General features: G+C 41.2%; 1 protein-coding gene and 1 long non-coding RNA gene across 16 annotated transcripts in view; one reads left to right on the forward strand and one right to left on the reverse strand.

The window, feature by feature from the left end:
• Positions 1 to 63: 63 nt before the first annotated feature.
• Positions 64 to 1796, forward strand: LOC108629763 (uncharacterized). Its single transcript, XR_001916857.2, has 3 exons — positions 64 to 172; positions 270 to 390; positions 1309 to 1796. It is a non-coding gene; the product is annotated as an uncharacterized LOC108629763 (long non-coding RNA).
• Positions 1797 to 1909: 113 nt separating this feature from the next.
• wake (ankyrin repeat and fibronectin type III domain containing protein wide awake) overlaps positions 1910 to 20538 on the reverse strand; it is a 115542-nt gene continuing 96913 nt past the window's right edge. For 11 of the 15 annotated variants that reach the window (XM_026817554.1, XM_026817555.1, XM_026817545.1 and 8 more), the window contains 10 exons: positions 16052 to 16189; positions 15670 to 15748; positions 12130 to 12233; positions 8901 to 9161; positions 8416 to 8718; positions 7675 to 8114; positions 7223 to 7602; positions 6553 to 7150; positions 5684 to 6478; positions 1910 to 4680 (listed from right to left, as the gene is read on the reverse strand). In XM_026817554.1, coding sequence (XP_026673355.1) covers positions 4345 to 4680; positions 5684 to 6478; positions 6553 to 7150; positions 7223 to 7602; positions 7675 to 8114; positions 8416 to 8718; positions 8901 to 9161; positions 12130 to 12233; positions 15670 to 15748; positions 16052 to 16189 — 3434 coding nt within the window. In that variant the 3' untranslated portion in view covers positions 1910 to 4344. Of the gene's footprint in view, positions 4681 to 5281; positions 5362 to 5683; positions 6479 to 6552; positions 7151 to 7222; positions 7603 to 7674; positions 8115 to 8415; positions 8719 to 8900; positions 9162 to 12129; positions 12234 to 15669; positions 15749 to 16051; positions 16190 to 16824; positions 20455 to 20538 lie in introns of those variants that run through there. The other 4 variants (XR_001916855.2, XM_026817543.1, XM_018032615.2 and 1 more) reach the window with 4 other exon arrangements.

Below are 20538 nucleotides of genomic sequence, written 5' to 3' on the forward strand. Positions count from 1 at the left end.
TGCAACAATGAGAGAAATTTTAATTTTGTATAATTCTTAATATATGGTTTAAGAATATTTTAAAGTTGAAATGATGTCAATTTAAAATATACAATAAAAAGAAGGCAGAAGTAAGAATTATAGGACATGTAATCTTACGGTTCATACAATCTCAAGGGATGAAAAAATCTAGGTAATAAAAATAATTTATAATTAACTGCATTTATACACAACTTAAAAGAATGCATATTTAAATAATTAATCATTGAATTGAAGAAGTGAATTTTTAGTTAAACAAGGTGAAAGTCAAGAAAATGAAAAAAAAATTACAGAACTCGTCGAGACGAAATTGGAGGCGTAGAGCCGAGCGAGCGAGGGAACGGGTGGACGAAAGAGCGAGGTAAAACCAAGGTAGGTATCCCGCTATCAGTAACGTCAGTGGGTCAGTTAACAACGGGGTCAGCCGAGGGCGAATCCAGACTGCGGGTCAACCAATCGCCTCTCGTACGGCCCCGTCCTCCTGACAATGACTATTAACTGTATATGCACCCACAAAACCAAATTCGCGGTACACACTACGAATTTCAAGTTACATACAGTATGCGGTATTCGAGAGTAAAACTACTGCAACTACCGTTGACAAATATCTCACGGTAACTCTAATAAAAAAAAAATATAAAATATGATTAGATTTAAACTAATTTAACTTCATTATAAATTTCTTAATAGGCAACAATGATTTCAAATTATTTTCCTAATTCCAAAAGGGTTTACGACCGCGTCAAAGTCGTTGATGAAAAACGAATTGCCGTTCTCATTAACATCGAGAATAATTACTGGGATTTTATGCGCGGTCAAGAAAGAGGGCAAGGAGCAGTAAATAAAGCAGGATTTCATTACTGCGGGTTATGAACGCGATTCGATTCACCGGTGAACTGAACTCTCAGCATCGTGCATACGGTACCGGGCTTCCGGCTACGAGCCGCGTAGCGGTCGCTCTTTATCGCGTAGCGATTGTGACTGTGATTAATGAATCCGAGGTTAATCTACCCGCCTTTTGTTCCTCCTGATTCTATCTCGCAACACCACTGGAATTAAGCCGTACCATAATTCCAAAGGACTCCAAACTGTTGCCGATTAAATTGTGCTCTCCATATTAACACATCCTTTAAGAGATGGTCAATAAATTCCATGATTCTGCCATAAATATTAATACCCAGAATCGTTTCAAACATGAAAACATTTAATTATGAAATACACTGATTTTCAAGTTTACTATCTGTACCTACTTTTTGATTAAAGTAACTGTATTGCTGATTTTAATATCAGGCTCGGGATCATTAAAATGCCAGGAGGAAAATTCGTGTCGGCGTTTGAGAAGAAGTTGGCTGACCCATGAGAGGTGCATCGTGGAGAGCGACCACGCGGAGGGGATACCCCGGCTGTTTTTCATTACCACGGATCTCCTCTTGGGAACTAGCCGGAAGACCGGAGAGCACAATTGCTCCAGGTGGGGGATAAATAAGGAGTAGGTGGGCATGACGAGATGAGACGAGAAACAAGACGGAAGGGGGTCACCGGGACTCTCGGTCGTCGAGAGTCCGGGTTCGTTTCTCTTCTCGCCTCACCGGAGGCTACAGCTCGTTCGTCGCTAATGAAATAAAACCTACTCACCCGTCGTGTGAACGAATTAACATAAATATAGTTACACACCAATCCAGTAAACCACATTTATCTAAACAAATTACATGGTATCGAACTGACTGTATTTTTTAAAACTGTCAAACACGACGAGTAATTTATAATAACTAAAGTAACTTTCGATATTAATTAGATATTAATTTTTATCCATAAACGAGGCGCGATTCCTTTCGTTCTAGTCTAGATAAGAGTCTGATGTTTCTCGTGGCGGATAATAATCGACTTCGGCTTCTCTCGATAATTCTTATTTATATTTTATACATACATAGATTTCTTTGAATATTTACAAGTAGTTCGTCCTCCCCGCTTAATTCATAATCATTTTTCTGTATGGGACTCCTCCGATCAAGGGGGAGGGGAAAACCAGAGCCCGTCTCGAGTCTCACTTACCCTCCCGCGATAACACTTAACTGCTAATTGTGATTATTTTACACTCAACATTGATAAACACTCAGCTAATTAAATTTTCTAGCGTTTTGTTTATGTTGTTGTTCGGATCTCTGCCTGCGTCTCTTGTCCAACGTCTTATTAATTCGTTCACATTGATTTACGCGCCGATAGATTTTTCGTATCCCTCTTTAAAAATGCGTACCGATCACGTTAAATATTACGCCTGCGACAAGTACGCACTCTGGTAAAATATAGTAAAAATCTTACATTTTTTCTTTGTTCAAACATCCACTCTATCTCCCTTTGTTTCTTCGATAAAAAAATATGCGCGTTGTATGCTTTTAAACTAAGGTGGCCCCACGACGATACCACTGTTCGGCCGGTTCTCACGCGAGTCGAATTTTGCGTTTTCGATTATGATCAAGGACGGATCTCAACACATTTTTCGATTAACAAAATCTTAATTTTCCTCTCTATCATAGCTAATTAAATTCATCGAAGTTCGGTTACACAAACGTCGTATTAACCGCGTTTCAAATGTGCGGCAGGTATCGAACAATGGTATCACGTAATCAGGGTGTATTTTACAATCGACTCTGCACCACGTTTATCACCAATGCGTCTAAGTCGCTTATCAGGAAGTCCTCGAGAGTGAATTCCATAAAAATAAAACGTTCCTTATCAATACGTCTCAAACACCATCGGATTCGTCGCGCGCTCCCTCGTCAACGGAACAACGATAAATAATAATTAAATACACTCGTCCGACGGAGAAAACAGTTTCGTACATGAGAAATATATCACACACTCCTTCCCTCGACGAACAACAGAATTTTACTTGAACAACAGAGACTGAGATGCCTCGCAGTAATAAAATGTACACCGACTCATCGCGTGTTCAAGGATGGACGTAAGGAAAATGTTCCCGCGACTACAGTTATGCAATTTACGTAGTACACTTCACCGTGTCGATTTCGAATAAAAATCTTAATAACCATTAGTAATACTCGTTCGTTTATCTCTACGCAAACAGTCTATAAGCCTCTTTTATTCTGGATCACGTTTCTCGCCTACCACTGCCCTAGCCGCTGTTTCTCTATTTTATTTAATTAAGCACCTCAAGTGAATCACTCCTCTCCGTTGAATGGGTCAGGACACCTTTCATTGTTCCCATCGTTCGCGGACAAAAAGAAGAAACCAACGGACAGGAATCTTTTTCTCATTTATTTTAATGCGGACGCGGTGTTAACAGACTCGGCGGAAACTTGATCGTGCGAGAATAAATTTCGATTTGCCGAGTCTGATAACAATGGCCCGTGCAAGCTCGTGTTAAAATAAATCCACAGATGGTCAAGTGAATTTAAAAATATAAATATAAAATTTCTTCTATCGTTGAAATAGTTTATGCTCTAGTTTCTTTTTATTCGATGTGTCCACGATCTTAATTCTTAATAACTCCTACGGTCTGAGTCCGAATGGGCATATAATTTAATGAAACACTTTTATACAAATAAAGAACATCTAAAAATCGCATAGTTAAGGACGTGGAGGGAAAGGAAGGTCTTATTCGAGGTAATGTTTGGACACATCGAACGCAATTGGGACAACGAGATCTCTTAAGCATTTCACATCCAGTGACGCTTATATCGAGTAAAACACTGAGATCGGTACCTAAAATATATGTATAACAGTACAATATACCTTGAGTATTATTCGCCCCTCAGCAACTATTACGGCTCGTAGTCGAATCGAAAAAACTCCTGTTGGAATGTACTCGGATGGGGTTCTCGGCTAAATGTATTATAATTGATGTTTTCATTTCTCCATTCTCCCGGACGATAGTCCTCCTTCCCTTTCGCTCCGCTATTTAATTACGCGGTAGCTTATTTAGAGCCTCGAGAAGATAGTACGACTAAAAGTCTTCCTCGTACAGCCAAGCGTTTGTCTTTATGTACACCTGTATAAATTCTGTACCCCGTGAACGACTAAAGATCTATACATCCCACTTTGTATTAGAAAAGAAACAAAAAAGAAAAGATAATTTCTTACGCAAACAAAAAAAATTGCTATTTCTATCTTGACGTGAAATTCGGGGTACGGAATGCATTCAACTATGTAATCTTTGGCTTCTATCGCCAATCGTTATAACGATACGCGGCGTTCTTCATACTGGCGGACATAGTCAACCGCGATGAAGATTATTTTTTTTTATCAATTTCCCTTATTTCAAATAATATTTCTTGTTTTCATCTAATTAAATCCCGGTTGCTTATGCTACAAATACGCGGTGTGCTTGCTGCTGTGCTCGAGGGCCGCGAGGACGTCTTGTTTCTGTCTCACGTATAGCCTGCCCTTTTTCCACGGGTTCTGTAGTTGAAGCAGCTTGAAGTCGTCCCTGAGGCAACGCTCCCGGGCGCCGATCACAGCGACCAGACAGAAGTTCGGTAACTCGTCAGCGGTGTAGATCGGTCCCTCCTGGCCCTTCAACACCACGGCCATATTTAACTGCTTGACAACCAGGTTGACGACTTCCCTGGCCGTGGTTCTCGGGGTGACATGTAGCTTCAGGCTGGTACCAGAAGCCAGGCCGGTCTCATAGGCCGCGTAAACCTGCAAAGACACGTCGATTCCTCGATTAGACATCGTATAACACTTGATCGCGGATCGGACAAAAAGAGAGATCGTAAAATCCACGTGAAATCGATGCATATGCAGTGACATTCAGCTGACAGCACGTTGCTCGATGCATCCACTCTTCTTTCATGACGAATAATAAATTAATAGTAAGATTAACAGGTAAAACGGTGAACGAGCCCAATGAGAATTAATAAAAAAAAAGATTGCTCGCTTAATGCTAAACACACTGTTAATCACGACTATGAAAATGATCAAATCGACAGATATTTTAATTAATTTACTAACACGATTAACAGTGTACTGAAGTAAAGACACACAGTATTATAATACGAAACATTCAGATTAAAGATATATAATTCTCCTCGATTATGATTTATTTAAGAAAGAAAAAAATTACGAGAATTGCGAAGATTAAAATGTAAATACAATTTATAAATTGTTATAAATCGATTGAGATTATTTTATTGCACGATTTGAAAACAGACGAAATTTCATGCTATGCTAGATTGATAAATACATGAAAAGCAAAAATTTCGAAAGCGCTCAAGCGTTTGCGTTTTGGATGACGGCTTACTCATAATTTCTGCTACAACGGTCTGCACTAGAAGACCAACTGAGCCGTTTTTAATTAGAATCGGGTTAGACTTGTGTTCCCTACAAGGAAAAATATTATTTAAACTCAACGATGGTGTAACGGCAAGGTTTTGCGGCCGACGGAATCGTCTTCTTTATTCTCTAATGACGTTTACGCAAGGGATAATTCCTTGTCAAACGAAAAACCACGAGACGCAACTTGTTAATCAATCCCAGATCATTATAATCGTAGCTCGTAATTACTACTCGGTCGAAAAATACTAGGCAACTATGACAACACAACTGTTACTAATATACGTTTCTTCTTTCATGACCCGTATATATCTTTAGTAACTGTATCCATTTACCAAATTACCGGTTTAGACTGAAGGCAAATAATTACCTGGAGAATACCAGGCAACGGAGCTGGCATCAACGTTGCCTCGTCCTTCTCCTCTTCCAATTGACTTTCCAGAGATCCGGTGGCCATAGCTGCCACACTGGCCGTAGGCTTGGATGATTTGCTTTTGACGTGGCTGCTTTTTATACAAACGCTTGAGTTAGGCGTCGAATACTCGTCGCTGCTTAACGAGTGCAGGCTGTCGGAATTGGTGTTGCTGACGCTTAGCAAGCTGGTCGTGTTCGTCATGGCGGTGGACACGCTGAGAAGCGAGCCACCGTAGATCATCGGTTTTATGCTGAGCAAGGGACTTGTACTGGCCGACGCCGATGTAATCGTGGCCGACCTGTTTCTCGGGCTGTGCTTGTACTTGGTCAGAATCAAAGTGTCCTCGGACTTGGAGGGTGGTAATCTCGTGTTTTGTAAAGGAATCAAGTGATTGTTGCTGCCAGTGCTGGTGGCGTTGCTGAGATTACTAATGCTGCTCATTGGCACAGAGGATTTCGGTGGTTCTGAGCCGGTCGACACGTTCGAGGTGTTACTACCTTTACGAACGTATTGACCACTGGGCAATTGCTGTTCGCTCTTGCTGAATTCGGTGGTGAGAAGGTTCGACGAGGAATTGGTCACGTTAGGCCCTGGCCAGCTGCCTCTACCCGGACTAGACTTCACAAGCTTAGGATCGCGAGGTGGTAGCTGTAATAAACTCCTCTTTAGACTGTTGCTGTTGCTGTTGCTCTTGTTCCTGTCTAAGCTGAGCAAGTGTTTCATGGAAATTCCAACCGTCTGCGATGACACCTGTCGATCACGAACATCGTTTAATGTCTCATTCTGAAATTATTTTAACAATATTGGACAACAGTCGAACTTACTTGCTGAGATGATCCACGATCCCTCGCAAACGTGATCACGTCTATTAGCCATCTGGCTCCCTTCCACACGGTGTTCACTTGACTCTGGAGCTCCTGCAACCTGGCTAACTTGTCTTTCGCTACGCTCAACTCCAGCGAGCTGAAAGCTTCTCTGTGGTTGTACTGAGCTTGTGCCGTGTCTAATTCCAAGATGCAACTCAATCTTGAGTATCTATTTATCACCTCTTTCTGATAGGTATTCAGGTGGACCATTTCGAATACTTGGATAGGCAACGATAAGAGGTCACCACGTTGAAGGAGGATCTCCCTGGTTCCGGGCACACAACAGGCAGTTTCTGCCGGAGGCACGGCTATCAAGAAAGACACGTCGTGACTGAGGTCGATTACTTCGGCGTCGTAGAGCCGATGGACCAACGAATCGTCGTGACTGATCTCCATGTAATTGAACAACCGCCTCGACGTAGCCGCGACCAGATCGACGAACAATTTCTGCTGTTCCGTGCCCTCGTTCGTCACGTTCTCCTTCTCCTCGCTGTCCTTTACCGAAGCTTCCGACGCGTACAGACGAGTTATCCTCTTCAGATAATCCCATTCTTCGCTGTGGTGACAAATACATATTTAGAGAATTTTGTAGATCTAATTAATTGTTGATAAAAGGACGATTACTTACGCAGAGACATGCGGGTTGTCTCGAATCTTGCAGTGAGGCAGAACGTTCGGCGACTTTGCTGGTACCACGAGTTGTATCAAATCTACGCTGCTCTGCATTTTTAGATAACCAAGATAAAGTCCCTTTGACAATTTTATACTGCTGAGTTGATGATAAGTCATCTGCTCTTGTATACTGGCGATCAGAATGTCTGCCACGTTGCTGTCCTCATGTGTGATCACCTTCTTCGTTACCTTACTCAGCGGCAACCATCTGCTGTTCAATACGGAGATCAACTTTGGAGATTTTATATAATTCACTGTAGAGAAGACCAGAGTGCCTTGGACGTCTCTGATGGGTTTATGGTACAGTTGGCCAAGATCCTGTATGCACAACGCCGCCTAGAAAAATCCGACAATCATTTTTAGTTCATTCTACCCGTTAAAATCTGTTATTACTCATGTGAGACGGACCTGCATTTGCGCGGCAGCCTGCAGGAGTTTTATCCTGAAATGATTCGTGGAGCTGCTGTGGCTCTTCTCCATGTCCTGTCTGAGGACCTTGACGTCGTCCCAGGTGCAAGCGACTTTCATCAGCCAGTGGAAGTCATTGTAAATACAACTAGGATAAGTCTCGTCGATCTCGATCACAGGCAAGAAATCCTCGTTGGTGACCAACACTTTGTCCTCGTGGTAGAGTAAACAGGCGAGGAACACGCCGCGTCTCAAATTCTTCTGGAACTTGCTGGTGGCCGTGAACAGCTGCTTTATCGTCGTCTTCTTTTTGTGATTCCGCCTCTGAACGGCCGGTGTCTCTTGGGTGTACTCCGGCCGCCTTATGTCCGTGAACAGGGTGTTCAATTGTTCCAATCGGCCGGCAAACCTTGGCAGCCTGCCATCGATGTCCCTCCAGCCTGGAACAACACGATTTGCACGTCTTATTATTGTCCGTGACTGCGTTCCGTCGTTTCATTCGGGAGAAACGGACGATAAACAGTTGCTGACGTAACAATCGGGACGTGCGAGATGCGAGCTTTAAATTTGACTCCTAATTCGATACGCGACCGAGCGAAATCCGGACGTGATCTGAGTCGTAGATCAGATCCGAACACTGAATAAAATTGTAACAACTTTGACGTAGCAATTTCTTCTCGTTTACGATTTCATCTAATGTAATGTTCGTGATCAAATTGAAGGAATTCAAGGCGATCTTACTGCTAGGCGTCACGTGGGCGGGCGTAGAGTTCCTAAATCTGCTGTAGCCCTTCAGGTTTCCAGCAGCGGCTCGGAAATAGTACTTCTGCCCCTGGATAAGATCGTCGATTCTACACTCGCGTTGCTTCATATCTAACACCTCTCGCTCGCCGCAGATCGCTGAGAAATCCTCTTTGGTGCTCCACTGAACTTTGAATTTCGTGCAGATGGGCGAGTCGTGCGAATCCGGTTCCTGGAACCTCATCGTTACAGAATTCGTCCCTGTAACGTCCACCGCGACTAGGAAGGGCATGTCTGGTGGCCCTAGGGAAAAATTCACTTTTTATTTAAGGACGCATATTTTTTAATTTAAAAAATACAAAGAAACACCAGTGGACTAACTGCTAAGGAATTTACCGTCGAATACATTATACAAATTTATTCGTACATCGAGTATGAATGTTTCGACGCATGGGAGTATAAATATGTATTTCTGTAAAGCTTACTCGCTTGATCGAACCCGAGCAACATTTTCCTGAGCGCCCTGGCTCTTCTCTCCCAAAGGGCCAGCTGCTTGTCCTCGGCGCTACCGCCGCATCCCGTGAGATTATTATGCTGGGATGAAAAACTTGATCTATGACTGCTCGGTGGCTCGAGAAGGGTGGAACCCCCGCTACCGGAACTGCTACCGCCGAGTTCTTGAACTCTGTGTTCCGCCTCCGACAGCAACGAAGCCAAATGACTGCCCAGGGACTCCGGAGATTTAACTACGCAACCAAGTCAAAATATTTTGCATTCAATCACTGTAATACATCCCTCGTCATGATTTAACATCGCGTGGATTATACAATTTATATTACCCAGTATTTTAAAGGAAACTTATTTAAGGAAATAGAGTTAGATAAAAAATGTTTCGATTTGACTTAGAATTTTTATAAAACGTTATGAATGGAATTTGTTATGGAAAGTTGTTTAACTAACAATTCGAAGAGCATTTTTACTGGCAGAAGAAACGTGTGACTGAATTGTGCTAATCATCGGATAATTTCGAGGTAACAGAGAGCGGGAAAAAACGCTGATTGGACCGATTCACTTGTTCCTGATATTTGTGAATGAAAAATCTGCGGTAAAAGTGTATCCGGGTGCGACAGTTGCGGCTGAGATCGCCACCCGATTCCACCTCGATTCTATCCGCACCCGGTATCGATTTCCACTTTCTATACACGCACTACCACCGAAGGGATTGTTTTACAACTTTCGACACCGTTTTTATAAGAACCAGCTTGCGGAATACCAATAGCGTAAACTTTCTTCGAGCCATCAAACTTTTTAATTAAGCATTCAATGATCGATGAAGAAACCAATAAAAATTTAGGAACGTTCATTGGATTTTGATTTTTCTAAGAAATGGCAGGAAGAAAGAAGAGATTTTAATGCCAGCACATATCATGCTAGCCAAGACTTATTAAAAATATTAATAATTGTTTTTAGTTTTTGTTTCATATGCAAACTATATATGTTCAAATTAAGCAGATAAATGTTAATAAAAAATTATTAAAGAAATATCTAGTAACTGTTAAAATTTCAATGCTCTGTCATTGTTTTTATGTAGTTATTGTTCATACAATCTTAATTCAATACAACAGCTATACCTATTATGTATTTCACTTTTGCGACACAATTTATGAAGAGAACAAAGGAGCCTTTATAAAGAGCCTTTATAAGGAGCACAAAATTAATACAAAACACGTTATGAAAAGATAAAGAGCTAATGTATTAAACATTATAAACTATGTCTTTAAGTGTAATAGTAATATAATAATAAAACGATTATACTGTTATTGGATTATTTAATTTAAACCAGAATCTAAGTTTCAAAATGGAATTACCACACAAGAAGGGAAATTTGAAGTACATGTAAATTATTCTGGGAAACTTCATGACATTCAATCAGCAGGCTGGATTTCCATGGTTTAACAATTCGGAGTTCAAAGCTTCCAAGTCTCGTTTCGAAAATAGTAATCCTGATTGCGCCGAGTATCTCACCGCTTACATTTCGTAATAGCGTTAAACGTCAACGTCGGACGATCGATTTAACCACAGCCGTGAGTGAAAACTCTCCTGCTCGCGAATGCGATGACCACCGTGCAAACCCGCCGTGTATTACCGATGCCGTTAATGAGAAACGTGTAACCGTTACGGATTTCGTCGATAGATTTATTTATGCAAATTGGGATCGCCATGTAAACTAGGGATATAGGATATTAATTTGTTGTGTGTGAGTCAATAGGTCCTCGCAGCAACGAACTACATTAAGCGGATTCGAAACGATTGTGTCCTGCCCGTAAATTTAATTAGTATCTTCGAATTTCATTTGGTAGGTATATCATTTGTGAATCATACATATGAGTAATTAAAATCATTTACTATATCAATTATTCTTATATTCCTTCGAATTGATTATTCTAATCAATTTGGAATTTATTTATTTAATTTATTAAATTAATTTGGAATAAATTTAAGAATAATTTAATGTTTAACTGAAATTACTTAAGGAACAGAGTTACAACTCAGTTTTCAAAAATCGCAGGATATAATAAAATAAAAGCACATTTGCAAAATAAAATCTGATAAAATAATTTAATTGAATAGACTGTTCCATTAATTGGAGACTTTTTATGCGTGACGTCATGCGTTTATATGAGCAAAGCTCTTAGGCTCTCGACCCATCGAGAGTTTAATTATCCTGCGGTTGCAATTGTATCCGCGAATGGTCAAGGGAAAGAGGAAAGGTTGGTGAAAAGTCCTCTCCGATATCCTTTCCTCATATACACACACGGCGAGGCACATCCCCATTTTATTTTCGTCTCGCCGCAGTCGAAACGCAATAAACCTCGACGGCACTTTTATTGTAGACTACGGAATCCTAATTGGAATCTCTCCCTTTTCCCGTCCACTCCGAATCATTTCCGTTCTTTTTCCCCTGATCGACCTCGTTGCCGTTCTTCGATACACTCTTACTTAAAACTGCCTCCTATTTATAAACGCGGACACCGTTTCACAGTTCATTCCCAGCCCTTTTGTCCTCGATTACTGTATTGTCGCGTAAACGCCACGAGGCAATTACGACCGGGTGCAAATGAAAAGTGACTTTCGAAAACCGTTCATGGAACAATTGTTTCTTTTTTTAAACGACAGGACAACCGGGAGTTTTATGTGGGCAGTTTTTGTAAAAACACAACAAAAAGACCTTCGTTCGATTTCGAAGTTAGCCGCGAGAAAAAAATATGATATTGATTTAAAAAATAAAACTTCGTTTCCAATCGTTACACAAAAGATATCTCTCCGTAAATATATACGCGCACGCATTCGCTCTATTTATTTAAATGTTACAGAAAAAACAAAAAGAATCCGTATTTTACCAAACATACAAGAACTTATATTTTCAACACGACATTATTTATTTCATAAATCATTTTTAAATCGGAAGTCAACGAAGCGTGTGTTAATTACGTGTTATACGTGCGCGCAATAAAAAAATATCAGATTCATAAACGTTCAAATTTCATTTTGCCTCTCACACGCGTTTATTCTCGCCCTTTGTGTATTTTGCAAAATCGTCGATTAAATTTGTCGATCCCGCGGCTAGCGGATGCACGCGGAATCGACAAAGCCGGTGGTTAACGAATGGAACTTGTAATTGTAATTGATTGCGTTGGATATGCATATACTTACACTGATTGCCCTCTTGCGCGCCGAACGCGACTAGCATTTTTGCCAGCGGCCTATTGTTGCTAAGCACTGCGACGTCCAGGGGTGACAGGCCGTCGCTATTCACGCTGAAAATACAATTTAAACACCTATGTCAGCTCGCGTGAAAAGATTGATCGCCCGAGTTGAATCCGAATAAGTGCTTCGTCGTGTTCATAAATCTGGTGTTCAACTTTGACCGATATAAGATTCAAAGGGTAAACAAATAAAGGGTGAAATTAGGATCAGTAAGATGATTAGTAGATTCCTTCGTGATTATAGGAAATCCAATGCATCTAATAAGAATTAGTATTATGAAGCCAATCTATTTTTATATTCCTCAAATATCAAGCTTCTTTATTTAGATTGTATGAGCTCTAAAATCTCTAATAACATGATAAAGGACTATGATCAATATTTAAAGCGCTGATCTTTTGAGGAAAATTATATTTACAGAGGAATAAGAAAGATTAGAAAACGAAGAAGATTAGAAGAAAAAGAGTTTCTTTTGTATGTGAATTATTTATATTTTCTGTGTATGTAGTAATTGTCAGATACAAAAAAGGTCCTATGCAACTTCCTTCTAACTCCACTCATTAAAGAATAATCAGCTTTGTTATTTTTTTTTACCTAACTAAGGGTTCATACAATGAAATGATATAGAAATATATTTTTGACAATTTATCATGAAATAGATCTGATTTGAATTAGAACAAACAACAGATGGAAAATCAGAGGCGTTGACATGGAAAGCAGCATGATTAAGCTTTTGTGCGAGATCTAATCGGCGTCAATTTCGTTCTTGGCTAAACGCGCTTTCGCGGACTGCTACTAGTAAACGTGAACAAAGAGAAGCGAAGCGGATAAACGGATTATCACGGCGGCGAATGGACAGCGACGATTGTGCAAGGGGACTACTAATTCATAAATCCAGATTATTACGACGTTCGATAACGCGTTAGACGTTTATATTGGCTCTAAACGTCTTTCGTCGTCGATCTATCCGTTTTTAAATCAGACACCAAATCGTTTCATTAGACATAATGGATTCATACCTTTTTCTGTTCATAAGAGTTGAGACCAAATCTATACTACGTATTACATGAAATAGATGAAAGAAGTTCGCCAGTTAGGAGGCAACCATGGATACATGGGATGCTACATTTTGGACGGACTGTACATGATTTTCTTAATAAACAATTCCTTCAACGGACTTCCTTAGTTAGCTCCCTAAGTCACCTAACTTAAGGTTGTATGAGCTGTAAGATCTCTGCCAAAAATTTAAGACGAATGGAAACCTAGCATTATAGCAGAGGGAGGAATTTTCGAAAAATTATTATAACTATCGCAATAAATCACAAATATGTTTAATACTAGAGCTGTTGATGCATTTCTCTATTCAAAACCAATCATTTCGACTGATTTGACAGTTCTAGTGTTAAAAACATATATCTTTCCAATAAAGCATTGTCGTACATCAAATAAGAACTTTTTCAATCTATCTGACCTCGGCAGTTCGTATTATAAATTTAGTCTCAATTTTTTTTAACACCCCGTATATATCAATTATTATTAAAGAAGAGATCGTTGTAGATTAAAAAATGCGAGCACCAATTATGTAATAATAAATTGTAAAGTTATTCTGAAATACCGTCTGATTTCTATCCCTCCGGAGGAACATTTTTCTTGGAAACTTCGTACCGACGAGAAACTTCCGTTTCCACATTTTTCTCCCGTTTCTTGATCTTGTTTGAGTTACAAAAGAAAAAGTTCTTGAGCGCTCGGACGCTTGTATTGTTATATTAAATTCCCTGGATTCCATTTTAGATTTTCTCATTTACACCGCAATTCATAAGAACGAAATAAAATAGAACAGTCGAACCAACTGCATCGAAGCTTGATATAATAACCGTGTAATAAAACCGCGTTGGAGGGTAGAGAACGGAAAAATAATTACACAGTTCTCCGAGAGGGCATCAACCGTTACACGCAGGGAGCTAATAGATTGAGTGAATCACGTACTTCTGATGAAAGCTCGAGCGGCAAAGGTCGCGCGACGCGGAACATCCGTGTCTACGGTGTCCATCTAGTCAACGGGAATCTAATTATCGCCGGGAATCGCTAGTTTCTAACGAGCCTTCTGTCCCCCGGATCGATACCATTACAATCTGAAGGTCCGTGTAAGTGGAACGCGACGAAATGTGTACTAGAAGTCCGTCGCCATCGGGCGCCAATTAAACCGTGCTAACAGGATGTATTCCACGGAATCCTGGCTACCATTCTGCTTTTCATTAAACGCAGACGACGGTTAACGACGCAAGATTTCATTAATAATCGATGATCCGATCGGTATCGAGTTTCACGAAGGCTAAGCTTAATGGCTGTCGTAAAAATTCTTATTGTCTGATAGCTAATTAAAATCTGAACGAGCTGAGATAACACAGACATGGAAATTGTCCATCGATTCTTCGTCAAGTTTCATCGTTTTAACGAAATGATAATAGAGGTAATTGTACGGTGAATCATCTTGGGGAAAATTAGATGGACATTCTTATATGCAGGTGTTTTTGACAACACGTGCGTCCAATGTCAGAAATATTGTGGAATTTACGAGTGAACGTAAAAGCGGGGACGTGATATCTCGAGACCGGCTAACAAAATTTCGAACTTCGCCCGGTGATTCGTATCCCAAGGAACCGAGGTAACGTCCGGTTGGGGAAGCAGCCTGACGGGCTTTGTACGAGCAAGTCGAGTCTTCATCTCTCGCTAAACCGTCGCGAGTTAGCCGGGGAACTTTTTCCAGAAACAAATGGACCGGACTCTGAAATCTCGTAAATTTTTAAAGCGGTCGCCTCCCTCCCTCCCGAGGACTATGGCCCGCTTTATCGCTGATATATTCGTGCCGCTTTCGAATTTCCCAATGTCGACGTCGCTGCATAATGCATCTGTTATCAAAGGAATGCTCGTAAAACGGAACTGAATATATTCCCTCGCCGAGGGTTCGAAAGATTCAAATCGAACTGCTTCAAACAGTTTTTTACTTAAACGTGTACCGAATTCGATCCACGAGGTATCGAGTTATACAACGAAAAATATTGAGTCCATTCTCCGTATGAGAAAATAAAATTAAATTGGACGAACTATTAAAACGAGATAAGAGTCTTAGCCGGAGTTCAATCCGGTGTTAATTGGCTTGTTTTCAGGAGCTGTCGGTAAAATTAATTAACAGCAGCAATTAACCTACATTACGATCACGTGTAGTGCCACTGTTGGCCAGTTCTTTACGTCTCGAATCACTCGTCCCGGCCAACGTGCACCGGCCACGTTCTTTACACGATTCACAAAGCGGTCGAGTCTTGTTTTTGCCCGTTTTCCCTCGATACGACGTTTAATTAAGATGGCATGCACATGCGTGTATCTTTTATTCCGCGAACAATAATGGATAATTTCGCGACGATGGAAACATTAAACAAAGGGACGGGCGTGACGGGTTCCATTAAAACCGGAATATAATCGAAAGCTCACCTGTTCACGTCCACGTCTGTCGATTCCAAAATCGTTCTGGCTTTGTCCACGTGGCCATGCTCTACGGCTGCAAACAGAGCTGGAACCCAACAAAAAAAACAAGAGGAATGAAATCGAATCGCGACCAGCCTTTGCCAGCACTCGCGCTTGTTGCGAATCGCTCCCGCATTAACAATGGCTAGACATAATTGAAAATTTCACAGCTTTTCAAGTTTTAATCACATAATTTATAATAGAGTGGAACTGAAACTTCAACGTGAAATAATAAATGTTTCATATATATTCAAATGTGTTCGATAAATATCGTGAAAACAGGAAATTGGTGTTGAATAAATTTTTAAATTAAATCGTATGAAATAAATAAAATGAAAACAAAAGATACCATGCAGGTGTATGTTGAGCGACTGTGCCGTTAGGGGATTCACGTGTACCGACGATAAATTGTGCGACTGCTGATTTGCCTGGTGCTTTTTCTTCCCGAAACCCTCCAGGAACTCCATCCCTTGCAAAGAGTACAGCTCTGCGTGAACACAAACGAGAGAAACTGAATACACGTGAATAAAAGGAGGATCGATGGGAAACGGAGTCGTTTACGCGTAGCTAAATGAATCGCACGAACGCGCAAACGTATGAAAAATAAAGGGATTAAGGGAAATTTTTCTAGCGACTGTGCAACAGTATTAAACCCACTTTGAAGAGGGTTGCTGCGCCAGGCGACAACATGGAGCGGAATAATTTATCGCGTTATCTCTGAACGCGTTTGGAAATTAAGTGCGTGTCTTTGTAGAAAGCTGAACGCGAGGCGCGAGGCAATCTACAACGATCTAAACCCGTTTCCCTTTATTTTCTACAATTTCCTTTTAATTGAAACGCCAAGAAGTTCCCTCGCGGTGTCAATTAAAACAGTTAAGACATTTAAAAAGTAAATATAAAAAAAAGGAATTGCTATTTCCTTTGATTCAGTGAGGAAAAAGAATTCTCTTTGACCTTTTCACGTACAAAACCGTGTTAATTACATTTTATAATCTCGCATGAACATTTCTCAGAAAATAAGTTCTCAGGGATCGAAAGCCTGAGAAAGTCTGATAATAATCGCTTGGAGATCGGCCGATATGAAATATCGGCGGATGTAATTAAAAGTCTAATGGTCCGTACTTGATCCAGACGTGGTCGTAAAGAGAACCCCATCGCGTCCGATGAAGTCTCCTTGCTCCCTCGAATCTTTCGCCGGCTTCTTCCTCACGGACACTTTGTTGCGAAAGCTGCCGCCACGGGCGTTCGTCCAGAAGTTCGCGATATTGTCGACGGTCCTGATCCTGCAAGACTTGGACGAGCAGACCGAGGAGGATTTTTGAATTTTCTCCGGTGCCCCGCGATCCTTCGTTACATTCAGATCGACCTCGCTACGAGGAGGCTGCCAGTCGAAACTGCAGACTCTCGCGTTTAAATCCAAACTGATTGGTTCCTCATCAACGACAACGTCGTTCACCGACAGGCTCCTCGCTTTGGTATTGGTAAAGGAAGGACGAAATTCGTCCCTGTGCCCAAAATTCGCTTCGTCTTCCTTCCCACCAACGCGTTCCTCTCTCGGTCCCTCGGAGTTCACTACGATCGTTAATCCAACGTCATCTCGACGACGTTCCTTAGGTGAGGTTTCGTTCTTGCATTCGATTTCCCTCGCAACGTGATCTGAATGCTCCGGTTCGAACAGGAAGCTAGAGACAGACGAATCCAGCGAACTGTCCAGGCAAAAAGTAGGATTCTCATAGGAAACGTGCTCTCCGGGATAAAAGACATCCGTTCTCCCTTTGGGCGCAGACGAATTCTCGTCGTTGCTCCTCCATCGAAATACATGCGTCATCGTCGGCGACGCGACGTCGTCATTTCTCTTGGACGATTTCTCCTGATTCTTAAAAGATCCTTGCTCCCGTTTCTCAATTACCCTGTCGTTCAGACATAATTTACTCTTCAAGTCTCGGGCAATCCCGCTGGACTCCGACTCGGTCGGCGACGGAGAGTTTTTATTGCCTTCGCCACCGTCGTTTTTCAAAGGATCTTTGACCCTGTTTACGATATTCGTCGGGGGCGATTCCCGCACCGAGAAAAGTCTATCCGGTCGTTCCTTGACGCGCGGCGCCGAGGACACGTCGAACCCGACGTTCAAACGCAAATTCGCGTGCGTACGCAGCTTTGACATCAGCTTCATCGACGCTCGAAAGGACCTCGACCGTTTAAGGGTCGACATCCTGTCGCTGGACGATCGCCTCGACAGCAATTCCATTTTCGGGCTGGACACCGTAGATTTGCGAAATTTCATCTGGAGAATCCTTCGAGCTTCTATTATCCTTTCTTAGTAGACTTTCGTTTGCCTAAAGCTAATTCCCTGCTCGATGCAATTCCGTACGAGACCCATGAAACGTTACATAAAATAGACTCTTTAGTTTCGTGTATAGTTAGATATCGTTCTCGTTTCTTTGGCAAAGGAAGACTCTAGACGTTTCTCCTTGGTACTTTCTTTAGGCACTTCTTTGGTACGATAAAGCTGAAAAACGACGAACAACTCTGACCATGTCTTTCCACTGAATTAATTACTAACACTCCTTCTCTTGGTAAATAAAAAAACACGATGAACACATTTTCTCACGGAAAGATTAGCTACTCAAAAGGACGTCCGTAAAGTCAAGGCCGACGAAAATATTAATTTCTGCTAGGAAGATATATAAATGTTGGCCAGGATTACAGGTGGACGTGGCTCGCTTCCCAAGGTTAATACCTCTCTTTACGACGTCGTTAAGAGAAGGTACACGCGCAGTTGATCACGTTCGTACGTCTCTAATTGAAACGAGGAAAAAACAAGCAGGGCCCGTGTCTCTCAAGAAAGCAGAATCAATGCACTCGCTGAACTCGATAACCCAAATTGCACGATCCACGTGAGACCCAACGTAATTCCGCCTCATTTAATACCGTTTCGAGAAGCCCTCCGGTTCACCGCGTCGTCGTTGAATTATTCACCAAGGGGCACAGGTGGACGTCGTCGTAAAATTTCATATTCCTGGGAAACGGAACCGCAATTCTCGAGGATCACTCGACGCGAGACGTTAAATCGTCCACTGGGAAGTGACGCGGGTCCCGGAGGAGGGGTCGTTCTTCTTCCGAAGTGAAACAAAACGGGGGTAATCGATGCGCGAAGACTGGTTATCTCCGGAACGGACTTTATTATTTATATACTTAGGACAGGCACCCGGCCGATATGACCGGCACGGCGACCGCACAATTGGCCATTACGAAGAAGTGGCCTGGACGTCGTCGTCGCCTCTTCCTACTCGAGACGAGCCAGCGACAATTTGTTAGTCCAATCAAACTTATTGTCCGCGTCCGCGCCTCGTCGTTCACCGCTTACCCAAGATTGGGGGCATTGTATCCAGAATGAAATGTTCCTCAACGAAAATAAGGCAATCACGTCACTTTACAAAAAATAAAGTCACTACGATATAGACTTCATTTTTAATATTTTAAATATCTAATATTATTTGCACTCTCTTATGAATAAAAGCACTGAAGCAAAGAAACCTGCACTGAATATATAAAATTGTTTTATTAGATTGTGTGCAGACTCTAGCCTGTGCAACGGAGATACGAAACGACTGCTCGAATATATTGCGTATTTTATTTAACTGTTCCGAATAACTGATTGTCCACTACTTATCGCGTCACATTTTCCAGTGCGCGACTCTAAAGGAGAGGAAGTTCGTGCACTCAGCGAAGTGGCCAAGTTAGACCGTAACAGTGCACGAACTAACTCCCCGGCAATCGGGAAATCGATTAGGACGTACGACAGTTTATCAGAGAACGTGACGATGCTGTTAGCAAGTGATATAAATGATCTCGTGGGGTTCAGGAGAGATTCGTCCACGAGTCGTTAGGCACTGAATCACCGAATAAAGCAGGCTACATAGCGCGTTTATAAACATTATTTCAAAGAGCTTTCTCGAAAATCCCATTTTTAGTGTTCTGCTAAAAATTTATTAAATTTACTTATGAACATATGGCGTCTGTCTGTTATTGTCGACGAGATGTCCGTCAATCAAATACGAGGACTGATTAAAGGGAAAGCTTTATCGGGAACGATACTATGAAAAACAGATAAGCAATTAAAATACGCATGTACGTGGATAAAAGATTATATGAGAATTGTGGAACGAGCGGGAGTGAGTGGAAATTAAACAGAGGGATGAAAACATATTATAAATGCGTCGAAGGTTAGATAAAACAGTCGGACGATAATGGGAATGCATATGGTCGAATTGTTATTTTTAATCGGGAGAATGGGCGTGGTTAAATAAATTGGTTAACTGCAAAAAGAAGAAAAAAAAGATGCGAGAGGTTGTATCGATCGGGAGGAATGAAATCGCCTCTCGCTATGGACGTTCGAGTTCGTTAGGAGTTAACGAGGTAATTACGGCTCGACGAAATGATAATGGGATAATTAAAGTGAGGTAACTCGTAAAGAGGTAAAAGTAAATCGCAGCCAGATTGATTCGTCGTCGTCTGATTGAGAATTAAAGAATCAACAGACAAATTCAATCGTTTTATTTTATAGTGTTTATATTAAATTCTCTGATTTCGTGTTTGACTAGAACAATTTACTGATTTTTGTGAAATCGCTGCTAATACGTTTTCATCAGATCAATAAAAGTACAATTTGGGCCAATGAAGTTGATTAATTAATAACAGAGCTTCTATAATTACTCAAAGAACGTATGAAGAATTGAATCTTATGCTAATATTATGTCTTTATGTTTTTAAGGATGTATAGGCTATATACTTAAACAATGCTAGCATGTTGAATTTGTTACTATAGATTCCTAT

The sequence above is a fragment of the Ceratina calcarata genome, unplaced genomic scaffold, assembly GCF_001652005.2.
Source record: "Ceratina calcarata isolate Rehan_Ccalc_2016 unplaced genomic scaffold, ASM165200v1 scaffold586.2, whole genome shotgun sequence".
NCBI classification, from domain to species: Eukaryota; Metazoa; Arthropoda; class Insecta; order Hymenoptera; family Apidae; genus Ceratina; species Ceratina calcarata.